Source organism: Erpetoichthys calabaricus, chromosome 1 (assembly GCF_900747795.2).
Source record: "Erpetoichthys calabaricus chromosome 1, fErpCal1.3, whole genome shotgun sequence".
Lineage (NCBI taxonomy): Eukaryota > Metazoa > Chordata > Cladistia > Polypteriformes > Polypteridae > Erpetoichthys > Erpetoichthys calabaricus.
This window is the reverse complement of record NC_041394.2, coordinates 323,686,120-323,711,422: the sequence shown is the minus strand read 5'-3', so window position 1 is coordinate 323,711,422 and position 25,303 is coordinate 323,686,120. Positions and strand designations below refer to the sequence as shown.

Below are 25,303 nucleotides of genomic sequence, written 5' to 3'. Positions count from 1 at the left end.
AATTTGTAATCTTTTTTTGTTTTTTTTTAACTTTTAGGCTTTTAAACCTGTCTTTGAGTTCAGACCTGGTTCCTAATCAAGATGTCATTGATGTAATTATTCATGTAGCTCGAAATCCACATGGCAGACATTTAGCCTGGAAGTACTTCAGAGACAAGTGGGACATTCTGAATTCCAGGTACTGTATAACTTTGATTGATTTTATTATTATTACAGTTGACCATAGTGTGTACAGTATATATATATATGTATATATATATATATATATATATATATATATATATATTTTTTTTTTTTTTTTTAATTAATTAATTTATTTGTTTGTTTATTTTGTATTTATCTAAAGAGCATCTGTAAAATGCTGAATTTCCCCCTGGGCACAAATCATTACCTTAATGAGCTGAGGTTAAATAAGGTCAATATCTCTGTGGTGTCTCATAAATGACAAATAATGTGTGTTGGGTTCATAAAAGGGTATCTTGCCTTAATAACTTACCTGTATGTTCCAATACCCCAAAATTTTGGGGCAAATGGCCTACTAGTGTGAACCCATACAATGGCCATTAAACCATTGGAGAAAGAAGTTTTAGATTATTTTTATCATTATTGCTCCCTTCATCTGCTTAACAAAACAGAAGGTTAGAAAGGACTATAACTCATTCCAGCAATATAGATGGCAAGAATCAGACCTCATCATAGCACCGCTCCATTACAAGAGTCATTATTACTTTTACTATTACTAATAATTTTGCAGATGTTTTTATCCTAGGTCCCTTCTACGTCAAGAATACTTGTCATTAGTTTATGAATATCTATATATATAATTCACTAAGCCGCCGACAAGTAGCCACACATGGAAAGCACGCAAGACAACCATGCCCACCGTATATAATTCACTAAGCCACCGACAAGTAGCCACTCATGGAAAGCACACAAGACAGCTACGCCCAAAAACTCTAAGACCATTGGATACGACGACAACTCGCAGAGCCATGCCCACCAACTCGGACGCAGCAACTCACAACACCGGGCGTCATTCACGTTCGTCTCTGCTAGACTCCACATGCACCTCTGAGCCACGCTGATTTTTCATTAGTCAACCTCAGTGGAACCTCGGTTCACACAGAGGCAGCACGAGAGAGAGCCACGCACACACACAGGCAGCGCCAGAGAGAGACGTGCACACACACAGGCAGCGCCAGAGAGAGACAGAGGCACACACACAGGCAGCGCCAGAGAGAGCCTCACACACACACAGGCAGCGCCAGAGAGAGACAGAGGCACACACACAGGCAGCGCCAGAGAGAGAGAGAGAGCCGCGCACTCACACAGGCAGCGCCAGAGAGAGACAGACACACACACACAGGCAGCCCGAGAGAGAGAGCCACGCACACACAGAGGCAGCGCCAGAGAGAGACAGAGGCACACACACAGGCAGCTCAAGAGAGAGAGCCGCGCACACACACACAGGCAGCGCCAGAGAGAGACAGAGGCACACACACAGGCTGCGTGAGAGAGAGCCGCGCACACACACAGGCAGCGCCAGAGAGAGACAGAGGCACACACACACAGGCAGCGCGAGAGAGAGATGCGCGCACACACACAGGCATCGCCAGAGAGAGACAGAGGCACACACACAGGCAGCCCGAGAGAGAGACCTGCTCACACACAGGCAGCGCCAGAGAGAGACAGACGCACACACACAGGCAGCCTGAGAGAGAGACAGACGCACACACACAGGCAGTGCGAGAGAGAGGGGGCTGGACTCATAAGGTAGGAAGGCAGTTAAAGAATGCACTGGGCTTGATTTGGTTTTCACTTCTGTTTACAGCGATCGGTTCATAGTGTGCATTGTTGCAATGTTACTTTTCTTGGTGGTTTATTAAATTACGGATTTTTTCAAATGTTCATTTTTTTCCCTGTGCTTAAAACTCATTAAAAAAAGTGTTTTTAGCCAGCGGTTGGTTGCGCTATAGCGCAAACTATTGCAGTGTTAGTTTTCTCTGTTGTTCAAGGTTTTCTCAGTGTTATTAAATGTTTTTACATTTAGTTTACTATTACGCTGTGCATTCTATGGTTTAATTAACTATATTTGTGCTTAAAAACTTAAAATATATATTTACATACAATTCATACAGTCTGGAACTGATTAATTGTATTTACATACAATCCTATGGGAGAAATTGCTTCGGTTCACGACCAAATCGGTTTACAACCAAAGTTTTGGAACGAATTATGGTCGTGAACCAAGGTTCCACTGTATTCTTTTCGGTTATGACGCACGACCGCGTCCACCATCGCAAACTGTTTTACACGCCATGGTCTTAGAGTTGGTGGGCGGGTCTCCATGAGTTTCTCTTGCGAGCGGGCACATGACCAGGCGGTGTGTATGCTTCGAGAACAAGGGTGGACGCGGCAGGACTATCTAAGAAGAGGCATGTTTGTCACAGATGTGAATCGCTGTATGCGGCGTGTAAAACAGTTTGTTTGTCGCGGATGTGAATCGCTGTATGCAGCGTGTAAAACAGTTTCCGAGGGGTATCCCATGGTCTTAGAGTTGGTGGGCGGGTCTCTGTCAGTTGCTCTTGCGACTGGGCACATGACGAGGCAGTGTGTATGCTTCAAGTGCGAGGGTGGACGCGACAGGACCATCTAAGAAAAATCATGTCGCAGATGTGAATCGCTGTATGCAGCGTGTAAAACAGTTTGTTTGTCGCAGATGTGAGTCGCTGTATGTGGCGTGTAGAACAGTTTGCGAGGGGTATCCCATGGTCTTACAGTTGGTGGGCGGGTCTCTGTTAGTTGCTCTTGCGAGCAGGCACATGACCAGGCAGTGTGTATGCTTCAAGATCAAGGGTGGATGCGCCAGCACCATCTAAGAAGAATCATATTTGTCGCGGATGTGAATCGCTGTATGCAGCGTGTAAAACAGTTTGCGAGGGGTATTCCATGGTCTTAGCAGTGTCTATACTTCGATGTGAATCGCTGTATGCAGCGTGTAAAACACTGTATTGTATGTTGCCCTCTCTTTTCATTCACCTACAGTCGTATCCTCAAAACCAACCCCATCAGGACAACTGTGTCTTTCAGGAAGTGTTCACCCATCAATACATAATTATGCGGCATATGCTACGCCGCGGGTTGGCTAGTATTTTATATTTGGTGTGAAAATTTATTTTGTTGAAATTGCATTTATTAATTTACTCTCAACCGAATAAGAGTGCTTTGCCATGCCTGTGAGATTTGTAAGTAGGGCATTAGGTAACTCAACACCGTAAAGCTTATCAATCTTATCCACCTAATTTCTTCAAAAGAAGAAGTTACACTTTAAAGGTCTTTAAAGTACTACTGTCTATTACACTGCTTGGTAACGTATTCTAACATTTTCACAAAATGTACCTTTAACAAGTTCAAACCCATCCCTATGTACATGTTAAAAAACATTGTGACCTGTAGGGGGCACGCCAGCACCCAAACACCGAGACACAACTAAACCACATTGTCACAGGTTGAAAGAAAAATATTTCTGTTAAACAAAATACCTTTGACTTGTTTTTATTTCCTGATAAATTCGTCACAATTCCTTTTCTTTGCTTTTTCACCTCCAATCTCATCCATGCAAGCTTTGTTTACCTCCTCCCAACTCTGAGCCCCAAACGGGGCAGAGCAGCTGCTTTTCAACTCAAACCCTGAAGTTCTTCCAGTGCAACAGGATTGCCACCTAGAACCTCTCTGTAACAAGGGACCCCTATTGGCACCCCAACAGGGCTGCCCAGCAAAACTACAACTCCTGTGCAGCCCTGCAGGTGCCCAAACAAGAGCCATACCAGAGGGACACTGCCACCCAGTGTACTGGAGGAACAAATAGCACATGTCCTTCCCCTGTCCTCATAATGGGCTCCTAACCAGAAAAGATACCACTGACCAACCCGGTTGGGATGCCCGTCCAATCCATTTTCTTCCTTTACTCTTTTAAGGAACCTTCAACCCCAGCCAACCTGTGTCTTCTATGACATGTTTTAAAGTAATAGCTTGCATTTACTATATTAACTCCCTTTATAATTTGAAACATTTTAATCATGCCACTACACAATCATAATTTCTTTAAAGTAAAAAGATTTAATTCCTTCAACTCTTCCTTCTAGCTCATACCCCTCAGTCCCAGCCACAGCCTAGTTGCTCTTCTCTGGACTTTCGCTAGTGCTACTATGTCTTTGTCGTATGTAATAATATGTAATATTTGTAAAATGCTAATAATATGGAGACCAAAAATGTGCAAACTGTTTCAGATGAGGCTTTATTATTACATTATATAGTTTAAGCATATCCTCCCTTGACTTATACCTTTACATTTCAGGCTGTATAAGCTAACATTCTACAACGCATTTGCCTTCTTAATGGCTTCTGTACAGTCTGGAAATGGACAGTGAAGAGCCCACTATAACTTTTAGCTCCTTCTCATAAGGTCTTCATTGAAGTTTCAGATCTGATATTTTGTACTTAAATATATCATTTTTACTTCCTATGTTTAAAATCTTAAATTTACTTACATTAAAGTTTCTACAAATTTCCCCAGTTTAAATTCAGTGGTGTTCCCTCTTTAATGATTTAGCTGAATTAGCTATTTTTAGATTATCTGCCACTCAACCTAGTGTCGGATCATTGAAAACTTGATTTATTGATTATATTTGTATCCATATGTTTATGTATATTAAAAAAAGCAGCAGCCCCAGCACCACTTTTAGAAGGACTTGCTCTAACCAAAACCATTTGTTCCTAATGTTTAATCCAATTTTGTCCCAAGTCTTCTGTGCGGTACATTATCAAAAGCCTTCTGAAAATCAAGATAAATAATAATATATGTAACTCTCTTATAGTATTCTTTAGTTTCTTTCTCATAGAATTCCAGAATATTAGTGAAGCACTACCTCCCCATCTATATCCATTTTGACAGTTCACTAACACACCAGTTCTTTGCTTCCATTGATTTATCTTGTATTAGTCTGCTCATTTTTTGTTTTTAAATAATACTATGACATTTGCTGGATTACAGTCTAGGAATTTTCCCTAGGTGCAGTGGGTTTTGCAAAACATGCATGAAGGTGAAGTGAGTGTGTATACAGTATACATATATATATATATGCATATATATATACAGTAGATTTCAACTACAGAGTGTGGATCACTTAATACTAACAGCACTCATCTTGGTGTATCCCATGTGTATGTGACAGTGTGCCAGTGTCTATCAGCCTCTCTGATGTGCTCCATATTAACACCTTTGAATTTTGGGTCCACCAGAGTGAATTAAGCCTGATGTGCCATAGTGGGTTTTTTTATCATCCTTTCCAATGGCGGGATTCATAGACATCAAGAGGCAATGCATAGAAGATGGATTACTGTAAATATGTGAACTGCCTTCTGCAAATTAGTCATCTAATTTTTTATGGCAATTCTAAGTAGGGATGATTCCAGAACAGATCTCTTATGTGATCATTCCACAGTATCTCTCAAAATTATTTTGTCCAAATAGTTTATAAATACATCATTCCTGATTGCTTTTTTAAAATTTAGATGACTCTTTAATACAACTTGAATCTGGGCTTGCACTACACACAGACTACAAAAAGCAACTGCCTTAGTCAGTCGAGCCACAGGATGGCACGATCAGTGATTGTGACAGATTTGGCCATGACAACATGTTTTCTTCTTAGTGAACTCGTTAATTTTGAGCTCCACAAAATATTAGAAAGTTTTAATAATTGAAATATCTCATTACTTGATGGAATAATAATGTCTGTTAATTTCAGGATTTCATCTTGTTTCTCAAACGTACTCACTTATATTATGGTAAAGTTGAGGGTTAAACCTTTATTTTCCATCTACTCAATTTTAAAAAAAGTCAGAACAAAGAAAACATTTGAGGAGAAATGACAAGGCTCATTTTCTATTTATGTTTTCAATATACCTAAGGAATATGCATAAACTCATTTGACACACTGAGGCAGGAAGCATTTGAAATACAAAATTTTAAGCAATAAATAACACATTTTAATGTGAACAAGTTTTAAAGCATGTAACATTGACGAAAACACTATACATTTCTAAGTGGGTATAAAAAAAACTGTGTATGTCAGGTCAGTTGAACTTGAACTTGAATGATCATTGAACTGACTTGGCTTGAATAATCGTCATTGTCTGTATTTGTGTGTGTCAGACTGGTGTCTCATCCAGACCTGGTTTCTGCCTTGCCTCAGTTGCTTCAGGAATATCCTGCACCTCCCCAATATTTAAGAAAAGGGCTCATGAATAGGTATTCTAACTACTTGGTAGTGCTCCAGAAATTCACACACAATATTAAATAAGATATGTTGAAATGAAATTCTGCCTAACTCATGAAAGCCACTGAAGTGTTTTGAGGTAGGATCCTCAAAGGAACTGTGGCAGCCTCAAAATGACACATAAAATCAGATAGGATGTCTTCATGTAGACCCTTGCATACTCTACTCCAACCTTAAAATTCACAACCTCTTTAGACAGTGAATAACTCACTTCTTTCACTGCTGGTGTTTTATGCACTGTATTTGTCTAGAGACATGACTTTACAAGACAGGAGTTTTCTGTCCCCTTGATTTTGATGGACATCTGGTGAATGTTTCTGTGCAAAATCTCTCAGTGTTTCCAAACCTGATAGTATAAGGAGAATGAAGCATGAAATGGCTCTAGTGGTGGAATACCCACAGGCTGTCCAAACCAAGTGCAATCTGCAAAAAGTCTGTAACCATCTATCGCTCCATTTCTGAACTTGAATGATTTCTGAACCCACATATTCCAGTTCAGGGTTCCCAGATGAAACTGTGTGCTCGCATGCATATATCATCATCATTGTTGTCGTTCCTGTGTTAATGGCTATTTTCTTGGTTTACCTACCTTAGCCAGTTGCATCCAGAATGTGTTTGCTCCGCTCTCTGCAACCCTGTACATTTTTTCAACAATGTCAATTACATTTTATTTGGCCTCGCTCTGGGCCTCATGCTCTTCGCATCCATCTTGACATACCTCTTCACTACTCATGCCCAAACCTTCTCAGACTGTAATTTGTATGTACGAGGTCTGTCAAAAAAGAAATCAAACTTCTTAAACAGTGAGCCAACAAGCCAACATACCACATTCATGATAATAGTAGTGTTTAGTGGTGGCCTTGATCTTTTAAAATCACCACTTGTTCGATCACACCACATTAATTAATCGTCGAGTACATGCAGTAGAATGAGTTTGTCTACTGTGCCTTTTGCAATTTTGTGCAAGTTAAAATATTAAGGATCTTGAAGAATAACTTGTTTTTGTGAAATTCTGTGTGAAATTGGCAAAAACTTTTGCCAAGGCTTTTCAGAAGTTGCAGCAAGCTAATGAAGAGGTTTATTTAAGCTGCACACAATGTCAAAAATGGTGCCAATGTTTCAAATTGGGCAGGCAATCCCAACGCTCAACAGTGACCACTTTGAGAAAGTGTCTGCTTTAATTCATAAATATCCGTAAAGCTGATAAAATTGTAAAGGTTTGTGTCACACAATTTTGATTCAGAAACTGTAGATGCATCGTGTTGCTGCAAAATTTGTGAAACGTCTCTTGACAATTGAGTGAAAAGTGAGCCATGTCACAGTCAGTCAGGATTTGTTAGATTTATCAAATGCTGATGAAAACTTTCTGAAACATATCATAACAGGGTAGGCGTACAGCCCCTGCGGACTTCTTTTTTGTTTTAAAAATTGAATTCCACCCTTAAATGTTGTGGATTTGAAACAGTAAAAATTTGCCAAGGGACATACACAAGATATCACAAAACAAATTCCAGGACACATTCCAGAAATGTGAAAACTGTTGGGGTCAGTGTATAATGGCAAGTTTGATTAAGTTGTAATCATGTTAATAAATGTTGTTTTTAAAACATTTGATGTCTTTTTGGACAGACCTTGTAGATATTTAAAATATACTACTATACTATACTAAAGTTGGTAAACATTGCATTTACAATGATGAAAGTTTTTTACTTTGGGGTACCTACTTACTATTTATTTGCAGAATGTGATGACTAATAATGCAATGGGAATGTCTTCTTCTGCCTTGCCATTTTGCCAAATTTAAATATGGGCTTTCTTTTCAGATATGGAGAAGCATTATTTATTAATTCCAAACTCATCAACGGTGTTACGGAATATTTAACGACAGAAGCTGAGCTTAATGAGGTGAGTTACTTTACCACAATAAACTCTCTCAGTCCTGCACTATATTTAAAACTGACATCTCACCAGACTTGGGTCCACAGGTTTTAGGTCATAATGCAGCAATCATAAAAGTGCCTTAAAGACTGAAAACCATAAACGTATACTGAGAGTTGTTCATTGCTATATAATGTATTGATTTTGCCACTGGTGTGTACATTCCACGTGATTGTTTTCCCTTTTACTTATTGATCTGTTCTGCCCTTTCATACCTAATGCTAAAATATTTTTCTCCATTACCAAAAGGTCAAGTGGGAAAAATAATCCTTTTAAACTTATTACAACTAGCAATGTAAAACTTGAAATGTATCATTACCAACCAAACTGCACACTCCCTCCTTGCTTCTGACATTTATTCATTTTATACCACTAATTTTACATCATGTAGACGAATAGGTGTAAGTTTCAGTTGTTAGTTACTAAAGTAACTAGAAAACCTTGGTTAATTTTCAGATGCATTGTATATGTTAAAACCACATGTTGTTGTACTCACATGTTATTGATTTTATTTTGCTTAACCACATTAGTTTGTTAACATGCAATTCTGATTTCACCGTCATATTCTAGTATAATCATGATTGTGTCCTGGGATGTCTAAAGATGGTGACACACTACATGACATTTCCAGCTATCTTCATTCATAGCCTTGATTTTACATAATCTTAAGAAAATCACTGTAAGTCACAGAGTAGCGTACACCTGTGATTATGTAGTGTGACACTGGTTGAATTTTCTTATAGCCAGTAGCGGTGGGCTCTTGTTTGTGGAAGAATAGACAGCAAATAAACACAGAACGAAAAGTACAATGCTTATAATCAGTGACGAACAATGGCTGCAAGGAAAAAAATCAGGAGTGGTCTCCCCTAAACTTTCTCGTATACTCAGATATGGGGATTGATATCTGAGGAGTAAACCGCAAGAGAATGATTATATTTTTATATTATGTACATTAAAGGACCATCAACAACAAACCAAACCAAACTAATAATATACTGAACAATTATTCTAAAAGTAAAGTTGAATAAATTGGACTCTGCAGTTGCATGAATAAAAGGTAAAGTATATTGATAGAAATCTACATTTTGTACCGAATACTTCTATGCAAACTTTGGTTGACCTAAGTGAAAGCATACTCCAATTATCATATTTACATACTCACACACACACACACAGACATAATTCTAAAAATGATATTTTCGGACTCAGGGACGTCTAAATCGTCGAGATTCATCAAAATCTCAAAATGAACTTTTTAGTACAGTGCAGTGTTTCCCAGTGTTTCCCAACCGCTGGTCCCCAGAATAATTTTACTGGTCCATGAAACTCAGTGAATTTCCAGGTCATGCTTATTAGATAATTTGAACATTTTTCATATTACATTTCAAACAAAAAATTCTGTCATGTTTGGTCATATACATTTGGTATACACATAACATAAACATGAAACTTGGGTCGACTACCTGATTCAAAAGGTTCTATAAACCATTCATTAGAATCCAAGCCCCTTCTGTACAATTTTTGAATTCAGTCTCTCATCCTGGAATCATTGGAGGATTCCAATACTTTCCCTATACAGTACTTTGTATATGAGAAAGTCAGGGAGGTTTAAAATGTCGAGATTCATCAAAATCTCAACATCGAATCTTTGAACGATTACAATACTTTCCCTATACTTCGTATACAAGAAAGAGTGAGTGTTCTGGACTGTGCAAACAGTAATGGCTTGTCAGAAGAAGCCAGCAAAGATGTCTGTTCGATGCATAACACTTACTTTCTCAGTGCTTCTTATTCTGGCGTGCTGTATATTGATTTATTGCAAAAATCTGTACTTCTGCAGCATAATGCAAGATTTGGAACTGTGATGATAAATCGAGAGGAAAATATAATAAAGTCACCCCATGGTTTTAGGCATATAATTAAAAAATGAGACTCAGCAACTCCAACAACCTCTCCAACTGTAAATCACGTTGAGTCATGTACACGGTAAACTGGTCTAAAAAGGCTTGTTTTTCACTGTGAGACTTGCCCGGACACCATCAGACTGAGACCACATCTTTATACAAAAACCTTTTATTTTCGTCCCGTTCTCCACACAACACAGCTCAGTCCCGCACAACTCACAGTGCTCTAGCCCCAGTCTCCCTTCTCCTGGGCCTTTTCTCGCCTTGTCCCTGGGCCACCTCTATTCTCTCTCCAGGAGCTTCGTCCTGCTCCTGCTCCCGACTCCAGCTCATTGATAGGAGGGAGGCGGCCCCATTTATAGTCACCCGGATGTGCTCCAGGTGGTTCCCGGCAATCTTCCTTTGACACGCCCCTGTGTGGCGGAAGTGCCGGCTGTCTTTCCGGAAGCACTCCGGGTGTCTCTATTTCCTTCTTCCCCCCAGCCCTTCCTAGTGTGGCGAAAGTGCTGAGGTCCCAAATCCTCCAGGCATGAGGACGCTCCCTGGCGGTCCAGAGGAGGCATGAGCCCTCCTCCTGTCCTTCTGGGCGTCCCGGCTGGGTACCACCCCCAGCCGCGTGCCACATTCACCTTTTGTAGGAAGGGGGAAGTGAAGCTTAGGTCCAGAGTTCATTACTTAGTTTGTAATGATTCCAGCTGATCTCTTGTTTTTTAAATAAAAAGTTTGGTAATAAATACTAATCTTACTGCTGCTGTAGCCCGTTGGGTCCCAAACCCCAATCACAAGTGCAGAAAAGCAGTCCCGGATTTGATTCAAGAAATACCTTTTACAGGCTTCTCATCAGTGAACACAATATACAGTATAATTGAATTCTTTCTCCTTACACTCATCACTTCTCCCATGCAGCCTTGTCCACCTTATTCTTACTCTGACTGACTTCCTAGGTGGAGTAGCTTCTTTTATGGAGGACCCGGGAATACCTCCAGTGTCATAGTATTGGACGTTCCACAAAACAGGGAGGTCTTTTACCAGTAGCACCCACTGGTGGCACCCATGGACCCCAACCGAGCTGTGTTTCCAGACTACACGCCCAGCTGGTGTCCATACTGGGACTATGCCAGAGGAACACTGCCATCCGTCATACTGGGGGAGGAACTGTTCTTGGCAGACAGTTTCCCCCTTGACCAACCATTATTCTTTCACCCCTATGGCGATAGTAACAGAGAACCACCCCAGCCGAGTTAAGCATCCATGTATAATGTCCATCCATTACAGCTTCCCGAATGGACAAAGATTAATCTCAGTCATTTTGACAGTCCATCCAACAGGTAATTTACGCTGCATTCATTTACTTTATTTGTTTAAATTGATTTTTTGAAACTGGTTTAAGTTCCTGGAAAAAACACACAGTCAAGACAGCAGGAAACCAAACTACCATTGTACCTACATGGCAGTCAATTAAAAATCTGAAGATGTAGAACACATTTGCAATTAGTTTTGTGCTTAAATTTAGCCAGGATCTGCTTTCAACCCTACAGTAGTTCTTGAATAATTAAAAAATGTAACTTAGTACACAGATCAACTTTAATTGTGTTTTCTAACAATATACAGTTGTGGAGTTGGTGCAGGACAAATCCTTTCATTCTCGGCAATTACCCTTTTTAAAATGCCATAAGGTTTGTTATTGAGCTCCTGTTTCCACGCGCTTGACTGGGCAAACTCTGCAGAAAGACATGTAATTGCTTTTTAATTGCCTGAGTTTAATTTGCCACTATTATATACAACAGTCACTACTAGTTGCATGCTTATAAGGTGATTTTGACATAAAAATAATTGCTTTATGTTTAATTTTACAAAAGTAATACTTCTGAGTTCCAGTTCTCATCACTGGACATCGCATCAGACCTTTGCCCTGGATGTCCAGGCAGGCCTTTATATTATTTGTGTGCATTGTGCTTTGGAATAAAAAATTTGAAACATCATGATTTTATTGTTTTTTGTTTTTCATTCTCCTCTCCAAGTTATGTTATTGTAAGACACCACATTCTTTCTTTTACAATGTAATTATATTATGCACCTCCTGACAATGACATTTTTAGTCCCTCTTTGGTTAAAATAACTCAGATTAATTGCACACCAATATCCATCTTCAATTTATGTTATTGGAGTTTAGGACAAGCATGTTGAAATCAAAAGCAACTAGAAATAAAAACAAAAGACTAGAATTAAAAAAAGAAAGTTGAATTTTCTAACTCTGTGCTGGATTAAATGATCAGTAGAAAACAGAATTGTCGGGAGATAAGGAATTCTAATGAAACATTAGACACACGTATTTAGAGATAATTAATAGAAAACAATATCACGTGCATTTATTATCATCAAAGGTCATCTTCTTAGACAGTAAATGGCTGCAGTTTACTGGTGCCTTGTCCGAGGCTGGGTCCTTCTTTGTGCTCAAGGGTAAGCACTAGTTTTCATCACACCTAAAATGGAATTAAACAAGTTCAGCTAATACATAGTTAACTGGGGTTTATTAATTTGTAAATAATGCTTTATTTGTCTTTGTATACATAGATTATTTAGCACCTTTATTTCTCTTTAACTTTTAAAGTTGGATAAAACCAGATAAAGCAATCCTCTATAAATAGTTATGTCTAGAAGGGTTCATTATGAATGCTATCTGCTATTAACATCTGGCTGCCGGATGTTCTCGATTTGCGTTGCCATATTGTGGATATAAATGCAAGCTTTTTTGTGTCCAACATACATCTCTCTTACATGAGAGTTTAAGTTGGATATACTTAGAGATAATGGAGGCAAAACAATTGTAATAAAGTGTTCAGTTACGTTTTTCTTTAAATAATGACCTTATGACATTGATATGGATTTCAAGTTAAGTATTCAATTCAGTTTTCAATTTAGTTTTTTTTTTTTCTATAGTGCTCTTCACTGAGTGCTGTGGCAAGTTCTCAGGTAAAACACAAGTGTGAATTTTACAAATTACTACATACATAATTAGTACACATAAAGACACATATTTATTTAATCACACATAAAAACAAAATTTAGAGTTACTAGGTCTTTCCTGATGTTATAAGGTAGTGGTGATGGCCTAAAATGTCTTCTCTCCGGTCATAGCATGATGGAAGAATCTAGTATGTACACAGTATTTTACATACTGCAAGACAAAAACCTAGCAACTCCACTGACAAATGAGGAAAGACCACCTATCAATGAAAATGTCAGATTACGATCACATGATTTAAATGCTGCCACTACGTGATATAAATGGCAGGTGTTGTTGATTTGTGAAAAAAATCAATATTCTGTACGTGAAGCTCATGAAAAATTAAATCTAGAGAGCATTAATTATAGGGGTGACATCATTTTCTCAATTTACCAAAAACTTGAAAAATGTGACATAATAGGTTTTTCCATAGAAATACACAACTATATTCCTGGAGACCTTGACCAACCAGCTGACCACTTCCTACTGAACATTCTCGAGTACAGTGCAGTGTTTCCCAACTGCTGGTCCCCAGAATATTTTTGTTGGTCCACGAAATTTTCAGGTCATGCTTATTCTGTTCCAGCTCGGGACATTGTGGGTCGGTGGGGGGAGTACTTCGAAGACCTCCTCAATCCCACTAACATGCCTTCCAATGAGGAAGCAGAGCCTGGGGACTCGGAGGTGGGCTCCCCCATCTCTGGGACTGAGGTCACCGAGGTGGTCAAAAAACTCCTTGGAGGCAGGGCCTCAGAGGTGGATGAGATACGCCAGGAGTTCCTCAAGGCTCTGGATGTTGTAGGGCCTTGGTTGACACGTCTCTGCAACATCGCATGGACATCAGGGACAGTGCCTCTGGATTGGCAGACCGGGGTGGTGGTCCCCCTCTTTAAGAAGGGAGACTGGAGGGTGTGTTCCAACTACAGAGGGATCACACTCCTCAGCCTCCCTGGAAAAGTCTATTCGTGGGTTCTGGAGAGGAGGGTCCGTTGGATAGTCGAACCTTGGATTCAGGAGGAACAATGTGGTTTTTGTCCTGGTCACGGAACAGTGAACCAGCTCTACACCCTTAGCAGAGTCCTGGAGGGTGAATGGGAGTTCGCCCAACAAGTCTACATGTGTTTTGTGGACTTGGAAAAGGCGTTCGACCGTGTCTCTTGGGGAATCCTGTGGGGGGTGCTCCGGGAGTATGGGGTACCGGACCCCCTGATAAGGGCTGTTCGGTCCCTGTACAACCGGTGTCAAAGCTTGGTCTGCATTGCCGGCAGTAAGTCAAACCCGTTTCCAGTAAGTGTTGGACTCCACCAGGGCTACCCTTTATCACCGATTCTGTTCACAACTTTTATGGACAGAATTTCTAGGCACAGCCAGGGTGTTGAGGAGGTCCGGTTTGGTGGACTCAGGATTGAGTCACTGCTTTTTGCAGATGATGTTGTCCTGTTTGCTTCAATCTTCAGCTCTCTCTAGATCGGTTCGCAGCTGAGTGTGAAGCGGCTGGGATGGGAATCAGCACCTCCAAATCCGAGACCATGGTCTTCAGCCGGAAAACGGTGGAGTGCCCTCTCAGGGTTGGGAGCGAGATCCTGCCTGAAGTGGAGGAGTTTAAGTATCTCGGGGTCTTGTTCACGAGTGAGGGAAGAATGGAGCGTGAAATCGACAGGCGGATCGGTGCGGCGTCCGCAGTGATGCGGGCTCTTCATCGGTCTGTCGTGGTGAAAAAGGAGCTGAGCCGTAAACCAAAGCTCTCAATTTACCAGTCGATCTATGTTCCTACCCTCACCTATGGTCATGAGCTATGGGTAGTGACCGAAAGAACGAGATCGCGAATACAAGCGGCTGAAATGAGTTTCCTCCGCAGGGTGTCTGGGCTCTCCCTTAAAGATAGGGTGAGAAGCTCAGTCATCCGGGAGGGGCTCAGAGTAGAGCCACTGCTCCTCCGCATCGAGAGGAGTCAGATGAGTTGGCTCAGGCATCTGATCAGGATGCCTCCTGGACGCCTCCCTGGTGAGGTACTCCGGGCACGTACAACTGGGAGGAGGCCCCGGGGAAGACCCAGGACACGCTGGAGGGACTATGTCTCTCGGCTGGCCTGGGAACACCTCAGGATTCTCCCAGAAGACCTAGAAGAAGTGGCTGGGGAGAGAGAAGTCTGGGTATCTCTGCTCAAGCTGCTGCCCCCGCGACCCAACCTCAGATAAGCGGAAGAGGATGGATGGATGGATGGATGGATGGATGGATGGATGGATGAAATTTCCAGGTCTTGCTTATTAGATAATTTGAAAAATTTTCATATTACATTTTGAACAAAAAACCTAACCATGACACTTGGATCGACTACCTGATTCAAAAGGTTCTATAAACCATTCAATAGAATCCAAGCCCCTTCTGTACAATTTTTGAATTCAGTCTCTAATCCTGGAATCATTGGACTGGATAAATTGTTAAATCGCCTAGATCAACATGAGTTTACCCCACTGCATTCTGATTTCATGATCAGAACTCAAAGTTTCAAGAAGTTTAAGTACTTACGTTGTATTTTCACTTTCATTGTTTGCTATTTCACTTTCATCGTATTGCAATATTCATTTGTTTGCAGTTGCTTTTGTGAGAAGCTTCAAGTAATTTCTTATATAGAGAATAATTATTGACTTATTTTACAATTAGTTTCTTTTCTATTAATTCTTTTAGTTTAGGTGGATTAGTTTAGATTTCTGGCTTTTATGACTGCATGATTGTGCACTGGGGCGAGGTGGGTACTTTTTCTCACTAACAACACAGTTTTAGTGAGGTTTTTGAAATTTTAATTACTCACAACTCAAACATAGGCAATTTTTTCATTTATTGCCAGCTTTTTGAAATCATTGTAATATGAATATGAAGTTGCATTCTGCCTCATTAGACAAAAATTCCATTTTAATATGTTGTTTCCAAACACTGTAAATAAGGACTTCAAATTATTTTTCAATTTTCTTTAGTTAATTTGTTATAAAGAAGATGAATAAGGTAACCAAGGTGGAAAATCATCAAGATAAGAAGTAGTGAGAAAAAGGAAAGGTGATGAACACAAGAGTACAAAAAAAAAAGGAAATTTTATTAGACATTATAACAAGGAGTACCTGAGGTTGGGTATCCAATAGTGAATTGTTATCCTGATCTTTAAATTATAGTATCTTTATTTTTAGGCATTTGTCTCTACAATTAAACAATTACATTTTTTAACTTTTTGGCAAAGGGACTGAATTTAATCAGTAAACAGATCTTTTTGATTTTTTGAAGGAAGTACAACATGAATCTGAAGCTTCTGATGTCTGAACCAATTTTCAAGACAGTCCCAAGTTTCTTTTTATTCAGAACACAGAAACAATATGTAAGCAATTATAGCTTTGTGTTTTGAGCTAAAAGTAGTATATTAACAAAAACTATTGAACCAAGTAGAATACATTGTAAATACGTTTATTCTATTTTCCACTTCCCTGGCTTGTGAAGATTATCTCTTCTCTGCCAGGCCACAAGTTAAAAAGATTGAAAACCATTGAGCCATCCAATCTGACGACAGAATCTTTCCATCCATTGATTTCAAGGATCTCAATATCTCTGATGACATTCCCAGGAGATCAGCTTGGCAGTACAGTATATACTGAGAAGAGAATCAGAATAGATGAGGGTTACTACAGTTTATAAATATTGTATTACTTACATTTCTGTAGTACTAGGGTGTTGTACCATGTTAGCCATTATGAATGTAGAAAGAAGTCAAGCAAAATGGCACCTTTTATTGGCTAACTAAAAAGATTACAATATGCAAGCTTTTGAGGCAACTCAGGCCCCTTCTACTACATTACATTTCTGTACAAATGGCTAACAAATAGAAATGCAGTATGCTAATAGCTGTGAGCCTTCAGCCTGGATTTAGAAGCTAAGACCCAAGGGGCATCTCTTCTATTAGCATGCAGATCACTCCACAGCTTTAGGGCCTCGTAACTATAGGCTTGACCTTCTACTGTTATGTTATTAATCCTTGGAATCTTAAGCAGAAATCTTGACATCTTAATGTGCTCACTGGTTTGTAAAGCTGAGCATATGTCATTTAACACTTTATATGTAAAATTGTGGATTAAGTTTAACTTGGAGCAGTGCAAAGACTTAAGAATTGGAGTTATGTGTTCATACTTTCTAGTTCTTATAATGATTCTTCCAGAGTATAAAGTGGTCATCTGTCTGTTACGATTTTCCAGCTTACTAAATTAAATCTATATAGGCTTTATCAAACATCTAGGCCACAAACCAGCCTAGATCCAAAGTCAACTCACCTCCAAATTCAAGAAGCATGCTTTGCGGCCTTCACAGGTTAAAGCTAAAGAACAGAGCAGGAATACATACAATCCCTTCCACACAATAACAAAACAAGGTTCACGAAGTACATTTAAACACTTACAAAAAAATCCAAAAACAAGAGCAACACAAAGAAGTCATAATGGTTTTCAAAAAAAGTTTGCCAGAGTGCAAACAAATCATGTCTGAAAACAACCCAGAAACCTGGACACGCAGAGAAAGGTGCTGTTATGTTTTATATGAATGGTGTGGTTACACTATGCATTGTACTCCCAAAAATCAAATGGTAGCAACTAAAGTGGTGTTACCAGCAACAAAAGACATTAAATGACAGTGTCCATGGTCATAAAAAAATAAAATGGTGTAATACAATTAACAAAATTATGTTAGAAACTAACAACATTGTTAAAATAAGAAAAAGATCAAGGAAATATGCATCACAACAAATACATCGATCAATAAAACTGCCACGTCATAACAATCTTCCCAGTCTTATTTCTATTTTTACAAATTATCACTGGGCCAATGAAAGCCTTTGTGGTATTAGTAGTGGCTCTGAGGCTGAGGATCTGAGCTGGCATCTGGATGGTTTTTGGTTCGAATCCCGTTGCTGCCTTTAACCTGCAGTTGCTCCAGCGGTACTGTACAATAGCTGACGCTGCACTCTGACCCCAAGGGGTATGTGATAACTACATTTCATTGTACCTGTACAATGACAATAAGGTTGAATCATTTCATTTTTCTTATTCTTTGTCCTTCATCCTTTTGCTACTAAATCCTTCTGTAAGTCGGTGCCACATCTTGTGCATATAAATACAGGTAAAATTCTGTTACAACGAATATCTTTACAACAAAACAGTTTCCCCATATGACACGAGTCTATAGAAATCTCGTTACTATGAAATACATTCAGCAGATACTTTCATTACAACGAAGTGCTCAAAAGACCTTGAAATGAATGAATCATCCACAGAGCAGTTAGTTCTGTGGTCGCAGCTCAGTTGTGCACAACGATCCCCAAACAGAAACATTGTAAGTGTTTTTCTTTCTTCGAACTTTGCTCGTACTGTTTTTTGCTGTTTTTGTTTTCTGTGGTTTTCAGTGATACCTTTTGCTTGCTTGTCAACATTTGAAAAACATCCATTGGAATTTGACTAATTGTCACCCTCCTATAGAAATGGCAGACACGAAAAAAAACGCTAACAGTTCATATGAGATAAAAAAAACTTTACATTTTTGCGGCTCTCAATTCCAGCAAAAAAAAAAAGACGTTACCATTGAATTTGGAATTTCGCCATCGACACTGTTAAATTTCATGGAAGACTGAGCAAAAAAGAAGAAAAATCTCTGACTGCAAACATACGCAACTTGCTGCATTTGAAGATGTCAAAAAAGCTGTTTTTATGTAGTTCAGTGATGCTCGTTCAAGAAACATTCCTATTAATGTGCCACTCTTTCAAGAAAATATGAGGTTTCTAAACTCTCTTGGGACCTTCCCCAACTGGACAACATGCCAAAGAGCATCCTGAAGTGCGATCACCACGTCTGTGCAAGACTGTTTATCAGTTGCCGGGGCAACAGCAGGCTCACAGCTCTGCTGCGGCTCACTACCAAAGCAAACAGAAAAGATCTTGATGGGTGATGCAAGGAACATTGTACTGTAAATCCAGGGAACAGTATTACTTGGCCACTAACCTAACCACAACCCTGCCTGACTGCTGTGTCTGTGTATAGGACAGTGGTAGACCAGTCTACAATAAATAACCATGTTGCTCCTGTTTCAAGCGGAATAAAGTTGGTTTTGCTAAAGTACTGAGTCTCAGCCTCGTGTTTTGGGGTTCAAGACAGGGACTTATAGCATGACCCCGATCTTTTAGGATTCACTTCTGTGGCGCCTCACTGCACCGCTGTGAGCCTGTTGTTGCCCTGCCCCGGCAACGGACAAACAGTCTTCCACAGTTTCGGCAATCGTGCTTCAGGATGCACTTCAGTGTGTCGCCCCATTGGGTGGGGGGATCCCAAAAGAGTTCAGAAGCCTCACAATATGAAGCAGAAGAAAAGGATGATTCAGCTTCTGATTGATAACTGTGCTGCCCACAACATGCTTCCACATTTAGATAATGTTCGTGTTGAATTCCTCCCACCCAATTGCACAGCAGTGCTTCAGCCATTGGATTTGGGCATCATTCGCACCCTGAAAGTGTATTATCGCAAGGAAATGCTGAGAAAAATTCTCATCAGCATAACTTGTTGACAGGAGGAGATTAAAATTAACGTGAAAGAAGTTAGGTGGATTGGCGATTCTAAATTGGCCCTAGTGTGTGCTTGGTATGTTTGTGTGTGTCCTGCGGTGGGTTGGCACCCTGCCCGGGATTGGTTCCTGCCTTGTGCCCTGTGTTGGCTGGGATTGTCTCCAGCAGACCCCTGTGACCCTGTGTTCGGATTCAGCGGGTTGGACAATGAATGGATGGATGGATGGATGAACAGAATTGTAACAGATTTTTACCTGCCTTTTTTTTCCATGCTTGTTTGTCACGACGGTTACACTATTCTTCCAACCATTCTTAAAAAAATGTAGATTTATCCTGTGATTGCGAAGATGTTTCATGGTCAAAACAAGACAATATTGCTGTTTTTTTATTTCCTGTGGAATAATCTTCAGTCCAAACTATCATTCTGTTTTCTGAAACTTGACAAAACTGTGATGTGGATGTGAACATAACATAATATATAATGACCTGAAAATAAAAATGAGAAAATCTGTTTACAAGCATGTATAGCTAAGTGGTATAAATTCCTTGTCTAATTTGTCACTCTCTGAAATTACTGCATAAGAAATGACAAAATAAAAAATTTGAGCAAAATATACCGTTATTTTGAAAAGAATTACAGAATTGGATTGTATTCAAGTACTGTGTGCCTTTATACGTTTAGCCTGTGTTGTGTTTAGCATTGTCCAAATATATTTGAACTATCTGCTTCTCTGTGGTTTTACTTTCTTATACATAAGAAGACAACCTCTTTCCATGCCACAGCTGCTGCTGCCTTTCATTTAATTTCAGCTTTCATTAATTTATTCATTCACTCTTCTAAATTAACTGTAGGCTAATCTTATATTTACATGCCATAGGATATATGGGGAATATGAGCTTATCAGTGTAAAATTTTGCATGAAACACCTTCCAAGTGACAGTGCTGAGTGAGAGAATACAGAGATGACTTTATTACGCATTTTTTTTAATGCAAACAAAAAGGATCGGTAAAGGCATTTCTTATCAATTTGTAGCAATGTTATCACCACTTATTACATTTCATTTTGCCTTTTATCAGACTCAAAATGCTAATAATAATATTACTGATTGTTTCAAATCAGTAAATCTAATAATGCAATAATGTCACCTACCACAATGCAGGCAACCTTGCATCATCAGCCAACATCATTACTACATACTGTACAACATGACTGTGGTTTGAGACATCAGTTCTAGTGATGTTACCACTGTTCAAAAACAGCACCAGTGACATCATTGTCATCAAAATAAAAATGAACTATTAAGAAAAACCAATGAACATCAGGAAACATGGAATGAGCATGATACAAAAAACAACACCACTGTATACCACATTAATGATTTTTTTTATCTTTAGATTCGAATGCAACTTGTGTTAAACTGAATTTGTATAAAATAAATTGATGTAGGGTGGCACGGTGGTGCAGTGAGTAGCGCTGCTGCCTCGCAGTTGGGAGACCTGGGGACCTGGGTTCACTTCCCGGGTCCTCCCTGCGTGGAGTTTGCATGTTCTCCTGGTGTCTACGTGGGTTTCCTCCGGGCGCTCCGGTTTCCTCCCACAGTCCAAAGACATGCAGGTTAGGTGGATTGGCGATTCTAAATTGGCCCTAGTGTGTGCTTGGTGTGTGGGTGTGTTTGTGTGTGTCCTACGGTGGGTTGGCACCCTGCCCGGGATTGGTTCCTGCCTTGTGCCCTGTGTTGGCTGGGATTGGCTCCAGCAGACCCCCGTGACCCTGTGTTCGGATTCAGCGGGTTGTAAAATGGATGGATGGATGGATAAATTGATGTAAGATGAAGTTTCATGGACTTATATTTATTATGCCTTGCACCAAGAATGGCTAACTGAAAAAATGGGGATGACTAGGAGATGAAGCGTTAAACAAAGAAAAGTAGAAGACTGTAGAACTCTACTATTGTTCACCGCTACCATAACAGCAATCAAAAAAATCACAGTAAGAAGACAAAAGCAAAGATTCCAAACCAGGGAGTCTGAAGCACAAGAATTAAACATACACACTTGAAAGATATTTTTTTAGAGATATCCATGAAGTTGGATAATGATGTGTCTGATTGTGCCACTTTTTATATCAGTGTATCAATTATGTTAATTATGATATTTCTGGAGAGGTACTCTGTAGCAACCAACACTGCATTGTAATGATGCCAACATGGTGGCCTCCACAAAAAAATAAAATAGCAACAGAAATGACATAATTATTTCTTTAATAGTCAAAAATAATATTATTAATAAAGAAATAGTATAAAATTTGACGCTACACTTCAGAAAACACCAAGAAGTTGAAACGAGCTTGGGAATTTTGTATAACATTCAGAATCATAACAATATTACAATGATCTTAGATGTGCTTAATCCAATTCAGGGTTGTGACCAAGCAGCACACACTGCAGAAAACAATCCTCGCCCTGGTGCCAGTCCATTCCAGGGGCCACTTATTCACAATCCCATGTTCATTCTCACACAAAGGTCAATTATAAATCACCCATTTTCCCCTAAATTGTATAGATCAATTGTATGAGCAAAAGAGGAGTTCCTATAAGTGATGCAGACTCTAACCCTAACCCTAAGTATTTATATAATATAATAAAATATACAACCCCAAGTTAGAAAAAGTTGGAATGGCATGGAAAAATGACTATTGTTTGACTCTCTAATCATATAGGCTCAAATCCCAGCCTTGTCACCAGTTTGTGTTTGTGCTGGTAATCCTCCAGGTATTCCAGTATTAGTGCAAAATTCCAAAGATGTGTTAAGTTAAATGGTGACTGTACTTTTCACCTTTATGAGTGAGTGTAGTTATGAGAGTGGGCCCTGTAATAAATTAAATTTAATCAATGGCTAATTCCTGCTTTATACCCAGTGATGCCAAGACAAGCTGTAACTACCTACTGTATAAGGCTATGCAGGAATACAAGAATTGAAGGAAAAAAAATATTTTAATGATGGTGCTGCTGCACAGGGCCAGATAGTTGTGTCTAGTTACAAATCTGGTCACTGTCTGTGGGATGTCGGCATGTTCTTGTTGTTTTTATGTAAGTCTTCTCTGGGCCTTTCAGTTCCCTCCCACATATTTGCAATTGTTTGGTTAATTAGGTAGACTGATTTATATTTTATTTGGATCCAAAGGGGAAATAAAACATGTTTTCTTCATACATTTTTTTCAATAAATTTCGCCTGCCACATATTCTAATTTTACAAAATACAATTTTTTCTTTCCATATATTTTCAAGGGTCCATAATCATTTAATCTTTCATTTTTAATAATGAATAAAGTGACAAAGTTTCTGTTCTGGCTTACTTAACAATTACACCTTACCTCAGAGGTTTTCAGAATTTCATAAGATATAAGAGTTTCCAGCAGTGCTATATTCTAATCTCCTCTTTTGTTTTCCAGCTAAAGCACTTCATACGGAACAATGGAGGTGGAACAATTTCTTCCTTTCAACGAGCTTTGGAAATCGTGGAAGCTAATGTGAGGTGGCACGGCCTCTTTGAAGAACAGTTTTTTCAGTGGCTTAGGAAATCCCTTACTAGCTAATCTGTGACAATTATAAATATTTATAGCATGGCATCTCTTTGAAACATTTGTACTCTTAAAAAGAGAGGGAGAGAGAGAGAGAGAGGGGGAGAGAAGAGAAGAATTTGATCTGAATTGCAAATTATGCACCACTTGTTTTCCTGCAACATGAAAAGGAATCTCTGTCTGTGGGGAAAAAAAAGAAGGGCGGTGCATTAACACTGTCAACATCAGTTTTACATTTAGAACGTTACAAGAATGTTGTTTTAAAGTATTGCATGATGTTATTTCCCTTTGACTGAGACACTCTGATGCCCAATATTTTTATTTTCCCATTTTTTTTAGTGCATGGTTGTTTAGCCCCTTTCTGCTCTTCCAGCATGCTGACTTTCCTATATACCCAGTTGTTGCCATTCAACTCCACTTAGGTACCAAAACTAAAGAAAAAAATGAAGAAAAACATAGGACAATATTATGCAAATGGTAAAAAGCACAAAGACCGTAAAGACAATCACACGTACGTTTCGGAGAAACATTCATTGTGCTCACATTTTCCGTTTTTTCCCCAAGGTTGTTTGGCAGGCTGAACTGTAAATGAGAATATAACTTTCTCTCTCAGAAATCAGTATTTTCAAAATATTGGTCGGTGCCCTAAAAGGCTGACTTGAAAATATTTTGGCAAAAGAAAAATGATTAATACATCTCAAATTAAAATGTGCTTTTGTGGTCCTTTTTAATGGTAAGTACTGTACTTATTAGATGGAAATTATGCCTAACCTCTGGTGAGGACCAAGTGTAGCTATCTAAATCAATCCTGATTTTTTGCCTTCTTTCTGTTTATCCCAGAGCAGACACTGCAGAGAGCCAGCTTTTGAAAAGTTTAAATGCTGAATATATCACCTCAGGGGCAGTGTGCCTTAACAAAGCAAATGTTAACTTTTGATTTGATCAGCTGTAATAATAAAATGGACTCCTGTGAAACACATGGATGATGGATGAGTAAATGATTGACTTTAATGCAGGTGACTGTGCATTTCATCAGTTATTCCTGAAAAACATGCAAATGCATTCCAATCCATAATATTAGTTGGGCCACTCTAGCCTTCCACTTAATCCAGACAAGGGCTCCAGAGTTTCTGACAACTGAAAATACCAAACCCAACGCACTCAATTTGAACTGTTAGAGAGGATAATCAGATGCTTTTTCAGCATAAATATTGTTCTCGTCTTATTCTCCTTTATTCTAGTCTCTCTTATTTGTTGCCAGTGAACCATTATCCAGTGTCCCCAACTTTCAGATTATATTCTTTTGTCAGGAAATGACCATTTATATTGCTGCATATTGTGCATATTGCCTTCAACTTACACTGTCAGTTATGAGTTACCCACTATTAAATTCTTTAAAGGACCTATTGTTTTGGATACTCTCTTTGTCACCAAGAAGTGTGGAAGTCTTTGTTGGTTTTTTGGTAGCTGTCAGACCTCCAAACCATAGGAGGTGAAGCCATATATGTTAACATAGATGCAAGCCATACATTCCTCTGCATTTTATTGTTTCTTTGGCCATCAGTGAAACCTATTCTAGGATTCTGGCTCTGAAATATGGAATTACGAGGGACTTTCGAAAACTTTCTGCACTTTCTTATTTTCATTGGAAATGGTGAAGGCGGGAGGAGAAGTAATTGGGCATTAAAAAGTTGGCACAACACTGGGAAATTTGCATCACAAAGGAAGGTGACTATGTAGAAAAGTGATGTAATTTGTTTTGAACTTCTTAATAAATAGAGTCAAAAAAAAAGTGCAGAAACTTTTTGAACGTCCCTCGTAATTCCCCTAAAAACAAAAAAGCAGATCTTTTCGTTTGGATTTTCCTTCTTTGGTTTAGGTCTTCCATTCCAAAATCTATTTAATTTGGATTCTGATCAAGCCTATATAGATTACTCTAAGCCATCTT

At 39.2% G+C, this 25,303-nt stretch overlaps 1 protein-coding gene across 1 annotated transcript in view; it reads left to right on the top strand.

Annotated features, from left to right (window-relative positions):
• The window catches only part of LOC114664349 (thyrotropin-releasing hormone-degrading ectoenzyme-like), a 940,843-nt gene extending 915,923 nt beyond the window's left edge, over nt 1-24,920 (top strand). Inside the window, 3 exon segments of the mRNA XM_028818439.2 lie at nt 38-178; nt 8,165-8,246; nt 23,227-24,920. Of these exon segments, the coding sequence (XP_028674272.2) occupies nt 38-178; nt 8,165-8,246; nt 23,227-23,370 (367 nt within the window). The 3' untranslated portion in view covers nt 23,371-24,920.
• Nucleotides 24,921-25,303: the final 383 nt, after the last annotated feature.